Here is a 20,193-nt window from a genome sequence, read left to right as displayed (position 1 = left end):
GAACGGGGGGTCGCCGACGTGGATCTCGGGCGAGCAAGTGAGACACCGCTTAGTCCCCCGTGACACGTGTGTCAATGCCCCCCACCGCCCTCACCCCCACCACCCTCAGCCCCAAACCTCCCTCACCCCCACACCACCCCACCCCACCGTCACGCCAACACCACCACCCCCCCCCCACCCACATCCACACGCCCACCCCCACCACCCCCTGGCCAGTGATCCAATCATGCCCCTTGCAGGACCTACTGGGGATGGGCTGGGTCCACCGGGCATCCTGCGCCCCCAGCCAGTGCCACAGCCGGAGCCCCCCCCCATGAACCAGGCACCAATGCTGAAAGCAGCTCAGACACCAGCCCTCCCCCGAGAGTCAGCAGCTGAGGTCGGAGGTTGACAGTGATATTCCATCACGGCTGTCTCCAACACCCTCCCCCACCGCAGAGACAAACCTCGGTTGGGCACTTAAGTGAAGAGGCTCCTGGGACAATATCTGGTGCTCACCACACAGTTGACCTGGTACAGCAGTGGAGGTAGGAGCACCCGAGGGCGTGGAGGTCGGAGAACGGGCCGAACCCAGGAACTAGCTGTCGTTCAGAAGGGTTTGGGGCTTCTGGAATGGACCGCCCCATTGATTGTGGGCATGCAGTCGCAGAGCCAAGGGTTACATGAGGGGTTGGCGATGAGCACCCAGTACCTGTAGGTGCAGTTGGAGGATTCCAAACGCGTGCAGGAGCAGTAGGTGGTGCCGCCCTGCATGCCACCCAGACAAACACCGCATGGGTGCCGTCCATGGTGGAGGCATTGGCGGTGAACCTGGATGTGATCAGACCATCACCGAGGTCTGTGAGTTCTTGGCAGGTCTCCTCTCGGTGCCTGGAAGGACATTGTGGCATAGACGTTCAGAGCGACCATCGTCTCGACGACCACCGGGATGTCCTCTCCCTTACCCCCGTGGTGCCAGGTGTGCCATCATCTGGCAGATATGTTGCACTGTCTCCTTGCTCATCTGGAGTCTTCGACGGCATGCCTGGTCCAGCAGGTCCTCGAATGACAGGCGGTGGTGGTACACGAGTGGCCTCCTCCTCCTGCTCTCCATTCTGGGTGGCTGCCTCCTGTTCCGCTGCTGCCCACTCCACTGCTGCCCGCTCCGCTGCTGCAGTTTCCTCCTCCTCCTCCTCGAGCAGCTCCAGCTCGTACAGCCACAGGGCACCCCTCAGGGCTGCAGCAACTGGCAAGAAGGCCATCATTGCTGAATTCCAATATCCAACAGCTGCAGGGGGTGAAAGGTCAACATGTTAGCATGGTGCATACCCCATGCCTAAAGGTCCACCAAGCTACATGCCCCGTATGGCACTGCGGGCTCCAGGCATGGACCGCCATTACCGCGGCCTGCAAGGCAGCCATCTTGCTGCGCGCCCCACTGACCACCCACCCTGGCCCCTGGTTCTGCAGAGTGACACTGACCATATGCCCCCCCCCCCCCCCCCCCCCCCCCACCCCAGCCAGGACATTCCAGTGTCCGGATCGGCAGCCTGCAGTCGCTCCTCTCTGGGTCCTACCTCCTCTCTCCCTCCTTCATCAGCCACGACGCCAGTTTCACGATTTTTAAAAGCATAAGTGAACCATGCCATTGCGAACTCGGTCCATCGGAGGAGGAAAATCGCGGAGGCCCCGGAGAATACGGGGTTGGGCCCACTCATGATATGTAAACGGTGTTAACTGTACGTACATTTCAGACCGCATTGACGCCGCTGTCAAGGGGCTGGAGAATTGCGATTTGCCGTCAAATCGGTGCCTGTCGCGATTTGGGTGTCGGAACCGATTCTGCGCCCAATTGCCTTTCTCGACTCCGCCGTCAACTAACGGAGAATCTTGCCCAATAACTTTGCAAAGGGCCAGAAGCTTATATCATGTGATGTTGCCCATTAATGGGTGAGTAGCAGTTTAACAAGCAGCCTCTGTGCCTCTAAAATCATTGTTCAAAATTCATTGTTCACTTTAGGAGATAGATGGTGGCTATTAGCATCTCTGCAGATGTAACAAGTTTCAAAGGATTCCCTTTGTTATAATCCAGGCTGGGGAGAGAAGTTGCCTGCTGGCCCCTCATTTTATTGATTGTAACATGCCTTCAAAATGTGATGTGGAGATGCCGGCGTTGGACTGGGGTGAGCACAGTAAGAAGTCTTACAACACCAGGTTAAAGTCCAACAGGTTTGTTTCAATATCACTAGCTTTCGGAGCACTGCTCCTTCCTCAGGTGAATGAAGATTTCTTCTCATGTACTTAGTAATCTGTTGAGCTGCTCGCAGAAAAATACTTTTCACTGTACCTTGGTGCACGTGACAATAAACAAATCCAATCCAATCCAAGAGGTATGAAGAGGTTGGACTTTAACCTGGTGTTGTAAGACTTCTTACTGTGTTCAAAATGTGAGCCATGAGTTTTCACAAGGATGAAGATTGAGGTTTTGTCCCGTAAATGCTGGTGAATCATCCTAGAAACTCGTACATCCGAAGACTTCACATGCCCTCATCTTGTTCTCATTTAAAATGCGTGAGCGGCTGTCATTCTCAATCTAAACGTCGGTACAGTCCATTGGGCGCTACTCCCGCGATCGAGACCACTGCGGGAATGCTGCGCGACCCACATGCTCCATGATCCTCGCGACCTGCACTAACTGACCCTGGTCTAGGACAAGGACTGCAGATTTGATTTGATTTGTTGTCACATGTACCGAAATACAGTGAAAAGTATTTTTCTGCGACCAAGGGAATGTGCACAGTACGTACACAGTCGACAAAAGAACAAGGAACAAAGAAATGTACAGCACAGGAACAGGCCCTTCGGCCCTCCATGCCCGTGTCGACCATGCTGCCCGACTAAACTACGATCTTCTACACTTCCTGGGTCCGTATCCCTCTATTCCCATCCCATTCATGTATTTGTAAATATGCCCCTTAAATGTCACTATCGTCCCTGCTTCCACCACCTCCTCCAGTAGTGAGTTCCAGGCACCCACTACCCTCTGTGTAAAAGACCTGCCTCGTACATCTACTCTAAACCTTGCCCCTCTCACCTTAAACCTATGCCCCCTAGTAATTGACCCCTCTACCCTGGGGAAAAGCCTCTGACTATCCACTCTGTCTATGCCCCTCATAATTTTGTAGACCTCTATCAGGTCGCCCCTCAACCTCCGTCGTTCCAGTGAGAACAAACCGAGTTTATTCAACTGCTCCTCATAGCTAATGCCCTCCAATTAGGCAACATTCTGGTAAATCTCTTCTGCACCCTCTCTAAAGCCTCTACATCCTTCTGGTAGTGTGGCGACCAGAATTGAGCACTATACTCCAAGTGTGGCCTAACTAAGGTTCTATACAGCTGCAACATGACTTGCCAGTTCTTATACTCAATGCCCCGGCCAATGAAGGCAAGCATGCCGTATGCCTTCTTGACTACCTTCTCCACCTGTGTTGCCCCTTTCAGTGACCTGTGGACCTGTACACCTAGATCTCTCTGACTTTCAATACTCTTGAGGTTTCTACCATTCATTGTATATTCCCTACCTGCATTAGACCTTCCAAAATGCATTACCTCACATTTGTCCGGATTAAACTCCATCTGCCATCACTCCAGCCCAAATCTCCAAACAATCTAAATCCTGCTGTATCCTCAGACAGTCCTCATCGCTATCCGCAATTCCACTAACCGTTGTGTCGTCTGCAATAATCGACAGAGTACATTGCCAAATGGTACATCAACAAATAGCAAATGGTACATCAACAAATTGGGGCAGCACGGTAGCATTGTGGATAGCACAATTGCTTCACAGCTCCAGGGTCCCAGGTTCGATTCCGGCTTGGGTCACTGTCTGTGTGGAGTCTGCACATCCTCCCCGTGTGTGCGTGGGTTTTCTCCGGGTGCTCCGGTTTCCTCCCACAGTCCAAAGATATGCAGGTTAGGTGGATTGGCCATGATAAATTGCCCTTCGTGTCCAAAATTGCCCTTAGTGTTGGGTGGGGTTACTGGGTTATGGGGATAGGGTGGATGTGTGGACCTTGGGTAGGGTGCTCTTTCCAAGAGCCGGTGCAGACTCGATGGGCCGAATGGCCCCCTTCTGCACTGTAAATTCTATGATTATTGATTGGTTACAGTGTGGAACAAGGGGCCAAACAAACAATACATGAGCCACAGCAGCATAGGGCGTCGTGAATAGTGTTCTTACAGGGAACAGATCAGTCCGAGGGGGAGTCGTTGAGGAGTCTAATAGCTGTGGGGAAGATGTCTGGATGTGTGGGTCTTTAGACTTCTGTATCTTCTGCCTGATGGAAGGGTCTGGAAGAAGGCAAAGCCTGGGTGGGAGGGGCTCTGCTAATGCTGTCTGCCTTCCTGAGGCAGAGGGAGGTGTAGACAGAATAAATGGGAGGGTGGCAAGATTGTGTGATGTGTTCGGCTGAGTTCACCACACTCTGCAGTTTCTTGCGATCTTGGGCCGAGCAGTTGCCATACCAAGCTGTGATGCAGCCAGATAGGATGCTCTCTGCGGCACACCTGTAGAGGTTTGTGAGAGTCGATGCAGACATGCCAAATTTCTTTAGTTTCCATACGAAGTAGAGACGTTGTTGGGCTTTCTTGACTGTTGCATCAGCGTGAGTGGACCAGGACAGACTGTTGGTGATGGTGACCCCCAGGAACCTAAAACTAGCGACCATTCGGAGCCATTGATGCAGACGGGAGAGGGGAGGTGCGGAGGTGTTGTGCTACGATTCCAGAAGTCGATGATCAGTTCCTTGGTCTTTCTGACATGGAAACACCACCGCCTGCAAGTTGCCCTTCAAGCCACTCACCATCCTAACTTGGAAATATATCGCCGTTCCTTCACTGTCCTGGAAACATCGCTGAAACAGTTATTATCACATTACAGCCTGTGGGATCTTGCTGCGTGCATGTTTGGCTGCCCCATTACAACAGTGACCACACCTCAAAAATAATTAATTGGTTGTAAACCCCTGTGGGCTGCAGTTATGAGAGCTGCTGTATAAGACTTTCATTTTTTTCTCATAAAATGCTTCTTCGTTCGAAACAATTGCGCTGTCAAAAAGTGGTGGCTGGTTCGGCGAGGGGCGGGAGTTAATAATGAAACATCCTGTTGTGACAGGCGGCGGTCACTGTGACGACTGAACCCTTTTATGTCTGTCGCAGACATGCTGCGACAAACAGTCTCCTCTTGTGCTGTAAATTCCCAGGACGCTATGATAATTAACATGCAAGCATCGTTGCTCCAAACGACTCTTGGGGGGGGGGGATTGTACATCCTGCAATCCTTGGTAAGCAACAGCTCCATTCGTGAGTGATTCTACACTGACTATTTCTCCAAATCATGACTCAAATTCCCACTGGGAGAGCTGAACTACGTTTGTCACCTTCCAAGCAGGATTTCTGGAGTTGAAGGTGGCACGGCCTTATCAGCGACATTTGTCCCTATTTTTAATTCCAAGTTGCAAGGTTTGTTTACGCAGCTGCAAAAGACAATTATAAAATAAAGGAAATGACAAAAAAAGATCTGCTGCTATTCTCAAAATGTTAATGACTAGGATATTAGTTGCAGCCTGTTCCTGGAGCAGTGGGACTAAAAGTTCAATGTGAATGAGTTTGTAAACATGCGCACACATTGTGCATATCCCCTGCACATATTGGCATTATCCCAGGGAACACATGCAAAATATTTATTGATGGCATTGAATATGGAGCTGGAAGCTCATCTTTTTTTTAAATTTAGAGTGCCCAATTATTTGTTTTTCCAATTAAGGGGCAATTTAGCGTGGCCAATCCACCTACCCTGCACATCTTTGGGTTGTGGGGGTGAGACCCACGCAGACATAGTGAGAATGTGCAAACTCCACACGGACAGTGATCCAGAGCCGGGATCGAACCCGGGTCCTCGGCGCCGTTAGGCAGCAGCGCTAACCACTGCACCATCATGCCGCCCGGGTAGATCACCTTGGGATCAAGCGTGACACCAGCAACTCGATCTTAGACACTTTCGAGGAGATAGGACTGGAGTCAGCAGCTCGGGAATGGAGTTTGGAGCAGGAACTGAAAACAATGGCTGGGTTACCAATCCCACCGAAGGTAACCCCCCATGACGGGTTCCCTGGCGCCCTAGCCAGCGAGCAGCAAGGGGCCATTGACACTGGCAGGACTGGAATCCCGCCAGGGCCAATGGTGTGCCTCCTCCACCGTCGTTAAAGCCAGCCAATGGCGTAGACTTTCCAATATTAACTTCAAGGTCCAGCAGCTATAAGCGTTGGCAGCTTGATGGGGGCTTCTGAAGCAGATTGGACACAATGAAGGCACTTCAACATGGATCTGCCATCAGAGGCATGGACCTAAAACAAACATTCCAAAGGCCAGAGTCATTTTGTTGCTTGATCTTGGGGTGGATGGCGCTCCCCAGCAGGGAACCGCTGACGTGCTGGCAACACTACCCCGATTTGGGGCCTTCCACATCTTCATTGACCATCATCTCAGTGGAGTGGGAAGCTGCCCCTCCTCCCAGCTGCCTGTTGGAAAGCTCGCCGTGGGCAGCAATACGTTGGGGTGCAATGCTGACATCCTGTCTCGCTTTATTCCTGTTCCCAGCTACCCCCCCCCTCCCCCCAATAGGGTGACCAGAACTGTACACAGTATTCCATGTGTGGTCTTACTAATGTCTTGTACAAGTTCAACAAGACATCCCAACTCCTGTATTCAATATTCTGACCAATAAAACCTTGCATGCTGAATGCCTTCTTCACCACCCTGTCCACCTGCCACTCCACCTTCAAGGAGCTATGAACCTGTACTCATAGACCTCTTTGTTCTGTAACTCTCCCCAACTCCCTACCATTAACTGAGTAGGTCCTGCCCTGATTTGATGTACCCAATTGGTCAAGATCCTGTTGCAATCTTATATAACCTTCTTCACTGTCCACTGTGCCACCAATCTTGGTGTCATCTGCAAACTTACTAACCGTGCCTCCGACATTCTCATCCAAATCTGGACCCAGCACCGGTCCCTGAGGCTCACCGCTGGTCACAGGCCTCCAGTTTGAAAATCAACCCTCCACAAAAACACCCTTTGGCTTTGATCACCAATTCAATTTTGTATCCAATTGGCTATCTCATCCTGGACTCCATGAGATTTAACCTTTCAACAACCTACCATTCGGTTCCTTGTCAAATGCCTTGCTAAAGTCCATGTGGACAACGTCGACTGCATTGACCTCATCTACCTTCTTGGTTGCCCCTTCAAAAAACTCAATCAAATTCGTGAGACATGACTTTCCCCTTGCAAAGCCATGCTGCCTTTTCCTAATTAGCCCTTGCCTGCCTAAATGCCTGTAGTTCCTGTCCCTCAGAATCATAGAATCATAGAACTTACAGTGCAGAAGGAGGTCATTTGGCCCATCGAGCCTGCAACGGCCCTTACAAAGAGCACCCTACTGAAGCCCATGTATCTACCCTATCCCCGTAACCCAGTAACCCCCACTTAACATTTTTCGAACACTAAGGGCAATTCAGCATGGCCAATCCACCTAACCCGCACATCTTTGGACTGTGGAAGGAAACCGGAGCACCAGGAAGAAATCCACGCAGACACGGGGAGAACGTGCAGACTCCGCAGACAGTGACCCATAAGACCATAAGACATAGGAGTGGAAGTAAGGCCATTCGGCCCATCGAGTCCACTCCACCATTCAATCATGGCTGATTTCAACTCCATTTACCCGCGCTCTCTCCATAGCCCTTAATTCCTCGAGAAAACAAGAATTTATCAACTTCTGTCTTAAAGACGCTCAACGTCCCGGCCTCCACCGCCCTCTGTGGCAATGAATTCCACAGACCCACCACTCTCTGGCTGAAGAAATTTCTCCTCATCTCTGTTCTAAAGTGGCTCCTTTTTATTCTAAGGCTGTATCCCCGGGTCCTAGTCTCCCCTGCTAATGGAAGCAACTTCCCTACGTCCACCCTATCTGAGCCATTCATTATCTTGTAAGTTTCTATTAGATCTCCCCTCAACCTCCTAAACTCCAATGAATATAATCCCAAGATCCTCAGACGTTCATCGTATGTTAGGCCTACCATTCCTGGGATCATCCGTGTGAATCTCCGCTGGACCCGCTCCAGTGCCAGTATGTCCTTCCTGAGGTGTGGGGCCCAAAATTGCTCACAGTATTCTAAATGGGGCCTAACTAATGCTTTATAAAGCTTCAGAAGTACATCCCTGCTTTTATATTCCAAGCCTCTTGAGATGAATGACAACATTGCATTTGCTTTCTTAATTACGGACTCAACCTGCAAGTTTACCTTTAGAGAATCCTGGACTAGGACTCCCAAGTCCCTTTGCACTTCAGCATTATGAATTTTGTCACCGTTTAGAAAATAGTCCACGCCTCTATTCTTTTTTCCAAAGTGCAAGACCTCGCACTTGCCCACGTTGAATTTCATCAGCCATTTCTTGGACCACTCTCCTAAACTGTCTAAATCTTTCTGAAGCCTCCCCACCTCCTCCATACTACCTGCCCCTCCACCTATCTTCGTATCATCGGCAAACTTAGCCAGAATGCTCTCAGTCCCGTTATCTAGATCGTTAATATATAAAGAGAACAGCTGTGGTCCCAACACTGAGCCCTGCGGGACACCACTCGTCACCGGTTGCCATTCCGAAAAATAATCTTTTATCTCAACTCTCTGCCTTCTGCCTGACAGCCAATCGTCAATCCATGTTAGTACCTTGCCTCGAATACCATGGGCCCTTACTTTACTCAGCAGTCTCCCGTGAGGCACCTTATCAAAGGCCTTTTGGAAGTCAAGATAGATAACATCCATTGGCTCTCCTTGGTCTAACCTATTTGTTATCTCTTCAATGAACACTAACAGGTTTGTCAGGCACGACCTCCCCTTACTAAATCCATGCTGACTTGTCCTAATCCGACCCTGCACTTCCAAGAATTTAGAAATCTCATCCTTAACAATGGATTCTAGAATCTTGCCAATAACCGAAGTCAGGCTAATTGGCCTATAATTTTCCATCTTTTTCCTTGTTCCCTTCTTGAACAGTGGGGTTACAACAGCGATTTTCCAATCCTCTGGTACTTTCCCTGACTCCAGTGACAGTTGAAACATCATCACCAACGCCTCCACTATTTCTTCAGCTATCTCCTTTAGAACTTGAGGATGTAGCCCATCTGGGCCCGGAGATTTGTCAATTTTTAGACCTCTTAGTTTCTCTAGCACTTTACCTTTGTGATGGCTACCATATTCAACTCTGTCCCCTGACTCTCCGGAATTGTTGGGCTATTACTCATGTCTTCTACTGTGAAGACTGACGCAAAGTACTTATTCAGTTCCTCGGCTATTTCCATGTCTCCCATCACAAAATTACCAGCGTCATTTTGGAGCGGCCCAATGTCAACTTTTGCCTCCCGTTTGTTTTTAATGTATTTAAAGAAACTTTTACTATCATTCCTAATGTTACTGGCTAGCCTACCTTCAAATTTGATCCTCTCTTTCCTTATCTCTCTCTTTGTTATCCTCTGTTTTTGTAGCCTTCCCAATCTTCTGACTCCCCACTACTCTTTGCCACATTATAGGCTTTCTCTTTTGCTTTGATGCATTCCCTAACTTCCTTTGTCACCCATGGCTGCCTAATCCCCCCTCTGATAACCTTTCTTTTCTTTGGGATGAACCTCTGTACTGTGTCCTCAATTACACCCAGAAACTCCTGCCATTGCTGTTCTACTGTCTTTCCCACTAGGGTCTGCTCCCAGTCGATTTTTGTCAGTTCCTCCCTCATGCCCCTGTAGTTACCTTTATTTTACTGTAACGCCTTTACATCTGATTCTACCTTCTTTCTTTCAAATTGGAGATTGAATTCGACCATGTTATGATCACTGCCTCCTAAGTGCTCCCTTACTTTAAGATCTTTAATCAAGTCTGGGTCATTACATAACACTAAGTCCAGAATGGCCTGTTCCCTCGTGGGCTCCATCACAAGCTGTTCCAAAAAACCCTCCTGTAAACATTCAATGAATTCCCTTTCCTTTGGTCCACTGGCAGTATTATTTACCCAGTCCACCTGCATATTAAAGTCCCCCATGATCACTGTAACCTTGCCTTTCTGACATGTACTTTCTATTTCGTGGTGCATCTTGTGCCCCTGGTCCTGACCACTGTTAGGAGGTCTGTACATAACTCCCATTATGGTTTTTTTGCCTTTGTGGTTCCTCAACTCTACCCACACAGACTCCACATCATCCGACCCCATGTCGTTTAGTGCTATTGATTTAATTTCATTCCTAATTAACAAGGCAAACCCGTCCACTCTGCCCACCTCTCTGTCTTTTCGGTAGGTTGTGAATCCCTGGATGTTTAAATGCCAGTCATGAACCCCCTGCAACCATGTCTCTGTGATGCCTACCACATCATACCTGCCAGTCACAATCTGGGCCACAAGCTCATCTACCTTGTTCCGTACACTGCGCGCATTTAAATATAGCACCTTTAATTCTCTATTGACTGTCCCTTTTTGTTTTCTTAGTGTGGTGGACCTTGGTTTACTGAGCCTTTCCATACACTGTGTCATATTTTGTGGGATGGGGACTATTGTAACCTCTCCTGAGTTCTGTCTTTTCGTGCTTTTTTGTATTCCTAAGCAGCTACGCTTCCCACTGATTACTTCACCTCTTGGTTCCCTGACTTTCCCTTCCCCCCCCCAATCTTTAGTTTAAAGTCCTATTGACCACCCTATTTACTCTTTTCGCCAGAACACTGGTCCCAGCTCGGTTCAGGTGGAGACCATCCCAACGGTATAGGTCCCCCCTGTCCCATAACCGATGCCAGTGTCCCATGAAAAGGAACCCCTCATTCCCACATTTCAGCCACGTGTTAACTTCCCTTATTCTTGCCTCCCTATGCCAATTTGCACGTGGCTCGGGCAGTAATCTGGAGATTATGACCCTTGAGGACCTGTTTTTTAATTTGAATCCTAGCTCTTTATAATCTCTAAACAGGTCCTCTTTCCTAGACTTGCCTATGTTGTTGGTACCGACATGGACCACAACAACTGGATCCTCCCCCTTCCTCTCCAGTATCCTTTCAAGCCGGTCAGAGATGTCCCGCACCCTAGCACCGGGCAGGCAACATACCATGCGGGACTCTTTATCCTGCTCACAAAGGATACTATCTATCCCCCTGATAATAGAATCCCCTACAACTACAACTTGCCTATTTACTCCCTCCCCTTGAATGGCCTGCTGAACCATGGTGCCTTGGTCAGCTGACTCATCCTTCCTGCAGCCCTGTTCGCCATCCACACAGGGAGCAAGTGCCTCATACCTGTTGGACAGAGTCAAGGGCTGAGGCTCCTGAGTTCCTGACTGCTGGTTCCCTTTACCTGCCTGGCTTGCAGTCACACCCTGCTGTCCCTGGCCACTAGCAGAATTTAAACTACTTACTCTGAGAGGTGTGACTGCCTCCTGAAACACAGTGCCCAGGTAAGTCTCCCCCTCCCGGATGTGCCTCAGTGTTTGAAGCTCAGACTCCAGCTCATCAACTCTGAGCCGGAGCTCTTCGAGCAGCCAACACTTACTGCAGATGTGTTCGCTGCAGCTCGCAATGGGATCTGCCAGCTCCCACATCAAGCAGCTCAAGCACATCACCTGACCAGCCATCACTAATTAATTCATTCGTTTAATTTAAGTTTATGGTGGGGGCAGCTTCAGCCAATCAGACACTACCCTGCACTTTTTACTGAAAAACAGCACAATTAGATTAACCACTTACCTTTCCTGGTTACCTTACTGCACCAAACTAGCAAATTCTCACTGTCTGCATCTCTCTCACTCCGGCTGTGTCTCCTTGACCTGCGCAATGCTAATAATATAATATAATAATGCTAATAATAATAATATAATATGGCACTTACCTCACACCAATGGGTCTTATTATTAGGTTAGAGGAGGAGGGCGGGTGGGAGACACTACACGTGTAGTGTCTCGGGTTTCCTCTCCACCAGAATTTATTGGTTGGGGGGAGGGGGTCTTCCCAGAAGTCCGCGGGTCGAAAAAAAATAAAACCGAAAATAAGTGTTTTTTTTAAAGGAGAAACTTCCCTCCCAGAAATCACTTGCGCACTGCTCCCGCTGAAATTGACTAGCCTGCTCCTGTGAAGGTCTCCCAGAAATCACTTGCGCACCGCTCCCGCTGAAATCGACTGGCCTGCTCCTGTGAAGGTAAGTGTTTTTAAAGGAGAAACTTACCTCCCAGCTGGGAATCGAACCTGAGACACTGGAGCTGTGAAACAACTGTGCTAACCACTATGCTACCGTGCTGCTCTGCCTTCCAAAAACTTACGCACTACAGAAGTAAGGCTAACCAGTCTGTAGTTCCCAGGCTTATCCCTACAGCCCTTCTTAAACAAGGGCACAACATTTGCTACCAATTTTCAGGCACCTCTCCTGTGGCTGTCGATGATTCAGTTACTCAGCTAGGGGCCCGGCAATTTCCTCCCTAGCCTCCCACAACATCCTGGGGTACATTTCATCAGGTCCCGGGGATTTATCTATCTTGATGTGTTTAATACCTCCAGCACCTCCTTCTCTGTAATATGTACACTCCTCAAGCCATCACTTTTTATTTCCCCAATTTCCCTAACATTCGTGCCTTTCTCAACAGTGAATACTGACGAGAACTATTCATATTGGACCTCTCCCATCCCTTCTGGATCTGCACATAGATGACCTTGTTTATCCATAAGAGGTCCTACCCTAGTCATCCTTTTACCCTTTATATATCTGTAAAAACTCTTTGGATTTTCGTAGAATCATAGAATTTACAGTGCAGGAGGAGTCCATTCAGCCCATCGAGTCTGCACCGGCCCTTGAAAAGAGCACCCTACTTTAAGCCCCACGCCTTCACCCTATCCCCTTTATCTCCGTAACCCAGTCTAACCTTTTTGGACACTAAAGGCAATTTAAAATGGCCAATCCACCGAACCTGCACATCCTTTGCCTTATCTGCCAAGACAATCTCATGTCCCCTTTTTGCCCTCCTAATTCCTCTCTTAACTCTACTCCAACAAGCCCTATACTCTTCAAGGGATCCACTTGATCTCAGCTGCCTATACATGTCATATGCCTCCTTCTTCCTTTTGACCATGGCCTCAATATGAGGAGTAATCCAAAGTTCCCTCCTGCTACCAGCCTTGCCCTTCACTCTGAGAGGAATGTGCTCACCCTGAATCCTAGTTAACACCTTTTTGAAAGACCCCCACTTACCAGCTGTCCTCTTGCCTGTCAGCAGGCACCCCCAATCAACTTTTAAAAGTTCCCACCTAATACCCTCGAAATTGGCCTTGCCCCAATTTAGAATTTTAACTTTTGTGCCAGAAATATCATTCTCCATAGTTATCTTAAAATTAATGGAATTATGGTCACTGGTCCCAAACTGATCCCTCACTAACACTTCCGTCATCTGCCCTTACTTATTCCCCAAGAAGAGGTCACGTTTTGCCCCCTCTCTAGTTGGGCCATCCACATATTGAATGAGGAATTCTTCCTGAATACACTCAATACATTTCTCTCCATACAAACCCCTAGTGCTATGGCTGTCCCAGTTAATGTCGGGAAAGGCAAAGTCCCCAACTATTACCACCCTATTTTTCCTGCAGCTATCTGTAATCTCTTTATGTATTTGCTCCTCAATATCCTGCTGACTATTTGGGGGCAGCCCTAGTACAGCCCTATCAAAGTGATCGCACCCTTCTTATTTTTCAGTTCTATCCATATAGACTCAGTGGGCAAACCCTCGGATATATCCTCTCTCTGTACGGCCTTGATATTCTCCTAATCAAAAAGGCAACTCCTCCTCCTCTCCTATCTCCTGTTATATCTCTCCTATAGCATCTGTACCCCATTGAGCTGCCAGTCCTGCCCCACATTTAGCCATGTTTCAATAATGGTTATAATATCCCAGCCCCATGTACCTATCCATGCCCTGAGTTCACCTGCCTTGCCCGTTATGCTTCTTGCATTGAAATAAATGCAGTTTAATCTGTTTCTCTGCCTTCCCCTTTTCTCCTTACTGACATCTGTTTCTATCCTCTCTTTACTACTCCCTGACTTCCAGCATTGGTTCCCATCCCCCTGCCACATTAGTTTAAACCCTCCCTAACAGTGCTGGCAAATAACCCCCCTAGGACATTGGTTCCAGTCCTGCCCAAGTGTAGGCCATCTGATTTATAATGGTCCCTCCTCTCCCAGAAGTGGTTCCAATGTCCCAAAAATCTGAATCCCTCCCTCCTGCACCCTCTCAAGCCACGCATTCATCCTGTCTGTCCTGTCATTCCTACTCTGACTAGCACGTGGCACTGGTAGCAATCCCGAGATTACTACCTTTGAAGTTCCATTTTTTAGTTTAGCTCCTAACTCCCTAAATTCAACATGTAGGATCTCATCCCATTTTTTACCTATATCATTGGTGCCTATATGCACCATGACAGCTGGCTGTTCACCCACTCCCTTTAGAATGTCCTGCAGCCGCTCTGAAACATCCAGGAGCTTTGCACCTGGGAGGCAACATAACTTCTTGGAGTCTCGTTTGCATTTGCAGAAACACCCCTTACAATCAAATCCCCTATCACTATAGCTCTACCACTCTTCTTCCTGCCCTCCTGCGCAGCAGAGCCAGCCAGGGTGCCATGAACCTGGCTACTGCTGCCTTCCCCTAGTGAGCCATCTCCCTCAACAGTATCCAAAATGGTATACCTGTTTTGGAGGGAGATGACCGCAGGGGACCCATGCACTGCCTTCCCACTCTTCCTCTGTCTGATGGTCATCCATTTCCTATCTCCCTCGGTATTCTTTATCTACGATGTGACCAACTTGCTAAACGTGGTATCCATGACTGCCTCAGCATCGTGGATGCTCCAAAGTGAGTCCATCCGCAGCTCCAAAGCCGTCAAGCAGTCTAAAAGGAGCTGCAGTTGGACGCACTTCTTGCACGTGAAGGAAACAGGGACAGTGGACGTGTCCCTGAACTCCCACATCTCACAAGAGGAGCATGACACAGGTCTGGGATCTCCTGCCATGTCTTGAACCTTAGGTTAACTTATACAATGACAATGCCAAAAAAACAATAAACGAAAAACAAAAAAAAGATAAATGAAAAGAAAAGAAAAACTACTGACCAGTCACCACTACTTACCAGACAGATTCAAATTTAGCTGGCCCCCTCTTGGCCAATCTAATCACAGCCCTCCTGTGACATAACTCTTCAGTTTCTCCCCAGTCTATACCTCAGATTCAGCGTTTACCCACTTTCCTTCCCAAGATGCTGTCGGTCCAACCACTCGTCTCCGCTCTGCTCCTGAAAAGCCTCTCTCAATTACCACCCTGCTCCAAATGATCAAGTTCCAATTCTCACTAGGGCTCTCTCACTCACTCAGGCTGTCTCGACTTCACGCGAACAAAGCTTAGCAAGTACTCTTTGGAGGTAACATTAGTCTAAATTGTTATAGCTGCTTTCAGAGGAACTTCAACAAAACACACAGATTTTTACTAAATTTGACATGCAGGCACATATGGTGACACGAGGCCAGATTTTCAAAAGCTTTGTCAAAGAAGTAGATTTTAAGTAGCATCTTAAAGGGTGTAGCCATGTAAAATGGCTGACTCCCGATTAGAATGGTCAAACCCCGATTTAAAATGGCGAACGGAAGAGGCTGATGGGAAAATCAGCCAACAGGACTCAAACAGTCAGCTGCAGGTAAAACAGTGTATTTGCCTCTGGAGAAGCCAGACCAAACCGATACCTGCAGCCATCAACATAACAACACCCCAGCCATCTGCATACTAAGAAGCAATCCCCGGGAACAATTGATACAAAATAGACACACAAAGCCGACCCAGACCTTTCGGCGCCAGCAGGAGCTGACACAAAGAGAGGTAAACGACCGCCCCCCGATTAAGGAATTGCTCCAGTATTGGAGAATATCGAACCAAGTGATTGGGACCAAGTCCAATCACTTGGAACCAGGTACAAGGTCCGCCCCGAGAGGCGGGAAGCCCCTGGGGACTAAAAGAATAGGGGCCTAGTTCAAATCGACCCTTCTTCTCCTCCCGGCTGCAGCACCCCCTTGTTCTCCTCTCCGCACCCTTCAAGACCCTTGCTGAAAGAGAACGTAAGTTTTACTCCAACGATCGCTACCAGATAGACACTCCTGACTATCGACCTGTACCAGCTTTTGAATCCCGCAGGCTCAGAACCCATTCGAAAGGCCATTTGTTTCCCAGACCTGGTGGGCCATTTCCAAAGTTAAGTATTGGCCTGTTAGTGGTAGGTAGTAGTTTAGAAGTAGAATTAATGTATAAGTATTAATTGCTGTATATAATAAATGAGCATTGATTAACTCTTACTAAGCGGTGTGTTGGATTATTAATCATTACTCGGACTTGAACCACGTGGCGGTATCAGAAAGATACCTGGCGACTCAAGAGCAAAGGTGACAGAATTAGAGCAAATAAACTAAGGCTAAAACGAGCAACAAGGGGGAGAGAGAAATGGGGAGAAGTGAGGTTTAGAAAAGGAATTCTAGAGCTCAGGAGCATGGGGACTAAGCCATGCCCGCCTCTGGTAAGGCTGTGAAAATTGGGAATGTATCAGAGGTAAGATTTGGAGGAGTGCCCAGCATTTGAAGGTTGTAGAACTGAACAGATATAAGGAGGAATGAGCTATTGAGGGATTTGAACATAAGGATGAGAAATTCTGTTTGAGTAGTTGCTTGATTGAGAGCCAGTGTAACAGTAAAAGCTCACTAACATGAGAAATGTAACCTTTACTTGGTTGTTCTTTCAGATGGTCTTATTTCTGGAGGAACGTCTGCCGTCCTGTCGACTGTGAATGAAAGGCTTTGAAGTGGATACAATGGTGCAACTGCCACCCAATGACTGCTCTGTCAATGATGAATTTGAGTCTTGTTATCTGCCCATCATGTACCTTATAGTCTTTCTCACTGGATTGATCGGAAACAGTGTTGCTCTCTGGATGTTCATCTTCCACGTCAGGCCTTGGAGTAGCATCACCGTGTACATGTTTAACCTCGTCCTGGCTGACCTCTTCTATGTCTTCTCCTTGCCAGTTTTGATTTTTTACTACCTCAGGGAAAGTGACTGGATCTTTGGGGAGGTCATGTGCAAACTGCAAAGGTTTATGTTCCATGTTAACCTGTACGGGAGCATCTTGTTCCTGACCTGCATCAGTGTCCACAGGTACATGGGGGTGGTCCACCCCATGAAGTCGCTGGGCAGGTTGAAGAAGAAATCGGCCACCATTGTGACCGTGGGCGTGTGGGTTATAGTGATGGCCGGCATTGCGCCAATTCTGTACTTCTCCCGGTTACGCCAGGTCTCCAACAAAACAAACGTCTCTGGACCATACTTGGACACAAACAGAACGATAAGAAACATATGCTACGATACAACATCTAAAGAGCTCCTGCACACTTATTTCATTTACAGCATGCTGACTACCTTCTTTGGTTTCTGTGTTCCCTTCGCCACCATCTTGGTCTGTTACGGATTTATCGTGAAGGTGTTAATATGCAGTGACATGAGGACGCCTCTCCGGGGCAAGTCTGTGCGTCTTGTTATCATTGTGCTGGCCGTCTTTGCCGTCGCCTACCTGCCCTTCCATGTGATGAAGAACCTAAATCTTCAGTCTCGACTTTATTACCAGGGGGCAGAAACGTGCGACTGGAACAAGAGGGTCTACGCCACCTATCAGGTGACCAGGGGCCTCGCCAGCCTCAATAGCTGTGTGGACCCAATCCTGTACTTTCTGGCTGGAGACACTTACAGGAAGAAACTCACTTCTACAGCCTCGAGAATCATCAAAAGGAATGAGTCTGTGGTCTAGGAAAGCAAACTGTTCACTTCATGACACCAGTGGACCAGTTATAAAATGATAATGGTGATTCTTGCTTAACCGACACTTTGCATTTATATAACACCTTTAATGTAGTAAATATGTCCTCAAGCACTTTCTACGAGCATTATCAGAAAAATGTGTCACATGAGGAGGCAGTAGGGCAGGCGAGCAAATGCTTGGTCAAGCTGGTACATTGAAGGAATATCTGTAAAGCGGAGGGAACGATTGGAGAAGTTGGAGAGGGTAAAGGAGGGAATTCCAGAGTTTAGCGTCCAGGCACAGCAGCCAGTGGCGGATTCAAGGAGATCAAGGTATGTGTAAGAGGCCAGAATTGCAAGCGAGCAGAGACCCCGGTACCTTGCAGGACTAGATGAGGTGCCAGAGTTAGAGAGAGGTGAGGTCGGGGAGGGATTTAAACATGAGTGAAGATTTTAAAAATGAGGTGCTCTCGAATGGGGAGCCAGTGTAGGTCAGCAAGCACAAGACAGATGGGCAAAACAAAGGTAGTGCACGTGAGCCCAAGAGCAGTGGAGGTTCGCATGAACTCAAGTTTCAGGAAGTGCTGGAGTTTGGTGAATTTCTAGTTTGGGTTGGCCGTAAGGATTCTGTTTGAGACCTTTAATATCGAACACTTTAATTTAGCGAAGTATCATGAGTGCAGTAGCCCATAATTAAACATTCAAACACCCTGTGTATTTGCCTACTTACTCTTTAACCCAATCACAGTTGTCCTTGATGCTAATTTCAAGTTTTCCATTTTAGGATGGGAACAGCATTATACAAGTTTGAAAATATGGACTTGCTGTCAATGATATTAAACTTTGAATAATTGGGCTTGATCTGTACAGGGACTATTTTGCCTTAATCCTCGACGTTTACATTCTTGCATAAAATTCACAGCTTCACAAAGAAGTAAAGAATAGAGCTCATGTACTTGAATAACTGATTAAATATTATTTTGCTGATGTATTCCGCTGAGTGTTTGCACACGCACCTGTCGACTGTTGATTATTGCATTGTGTCCTGTTGTTCCTTCACTACACAGAATGTACAGTACCGAAACCGCCCATCTGGGCTGGAATTCCCTGCCAGTTGTGATTCTCTTTTTCCGCCGGCAGCACATCCTTGCCCATGGGTTTCTTGGCGGCATGGGGTGGCTTCAATGGGCACACCCATTGACAAGCGGCGGGAGTATCGAATCCCACCACCGCCGCTGAGGAACTCGCGGTCAGCGGACCGGAAAAGCCAGCCCCTGATCTGCCTCAGTGTTTACTTTGCACATCAGCCTCCTTTCACCCCTTTTCACCTCCCCCGGTCATCGTGTTGTTTCTCCCTCATATGTGTACGTAGTTTCACCCTAAAGGCATCTCTGCGAATCACCTCAACTATTGCATGTGGCAGCAGCTTCCACATTCTGAGCACTCACCGAATAAATAAATATTCCTTGAATTCCCTGTTCAATTCTGTACAACAGACTTGGATTTATATCTCTTGGTTTTCGTCTCTCCCCTCCCCACCCCTCCGACCCCAACAAGTGGAAACATTCCCTCCATGTGATCCCTATTAAGCGACTTTGTGATTTTAAAGAATTCGATCAGGACGGCCCACAGTCTTTTCTTTTCCAGTGAACCGTTTTGGTCCCTTTATCTAAGGAAAGATCTACTGGCATTGGAAGCAGTCCTATGAAGGTTCACAAGGTTGATTCTGGTTATGGAGGGATTTTCTGATGAGGAGAGGTTGATGAGGGTGGGCCTGTACTTACTGGAGCTTAGAAAAATGAGAGGTGGTCTTATTAAGACACATGGGGCGGGATTCTCCCAGCCCCGTGCCGGGCTGGAGAATCTCCGCAATCGTTCCACGCCGCCCCGACGGCGGCACGCGATTCTCCGTGGAGCGGAGAATCGGCGCCATTCGCGCGAGGTCGGTCACGGGCCGCTCTACGCGGCCTGGCCACCGATTCTTGGCCCGAATGGGCCGAGTGGCCGCTCTAAAAAGGCAGAGTCCCGCCGGCGGCGTCCACGCCTGGTCGCCGCCGGCGGGAACTCTGTGCCCAGGTCGGGAGGGCGACCCGTTTGGGGGGGGGGGGGGGGAGGAGGGCTTCAGCCCTGGGGGGGCCTCCGTGGGGCCTGGCCAGCGATCGGGGCCCACCAATCAGCGGGCCGGCCTCTCGCTCCCCGGGCCTATTTTCTTACGCGCCGGCCCCTGAACCCCCGCGCCATGTCGTGTCGGGGCC

General features: G+C 48.6%; 1 protein-coding gene across 1 annotated transcript in view; it reads left to right on the top strand.

Moving 5' to 3' along the window:
- Window positions 1–18,929, top strand: part of LOC140389572 (P2Y purinoceptor 1-like) — a 51,104-nt gene extending 32,175 nt beyond the window's left edge. The window contains exon 2 of the mRNA XM_072473806.1: window positions 16,890–18,929. Within this exon, the coding sequence (XP_072329907.1) occupies window positions 16,935–17,948 (1,014 nt within the window). The 5' untranslated portion in view covers window positions 16,890–16,934 and the 3' untranslated portion in view covers window positions 17,949–18,929. The remainder of the gene's footprint in view (window positions 1–16,889) is intronic.
- Window positions 18,930–20,193: the final 1,264 nt, after the last annotated feature.

Source organism: Scyliorhinus torazame, chromosome 14, assembly GCF_047496885.1.
Source record: "Scyliorhinus torazame isolate Kashiwa2021f chromosome 14, sScyTor2.1, whole genome shotgun sequence".
In the NCBI taxonomy this organism is placed as follows: Eukaryota; Metazoa; Chordata; class Chondrichthyes; order Carcharhiniformes; family Scyliorhinidae; genus Scyliorhinus; species Scyliorhinus torazame.
This window is presented reverse-complemented; position numbering and strand designations above follow the sequence as displayed.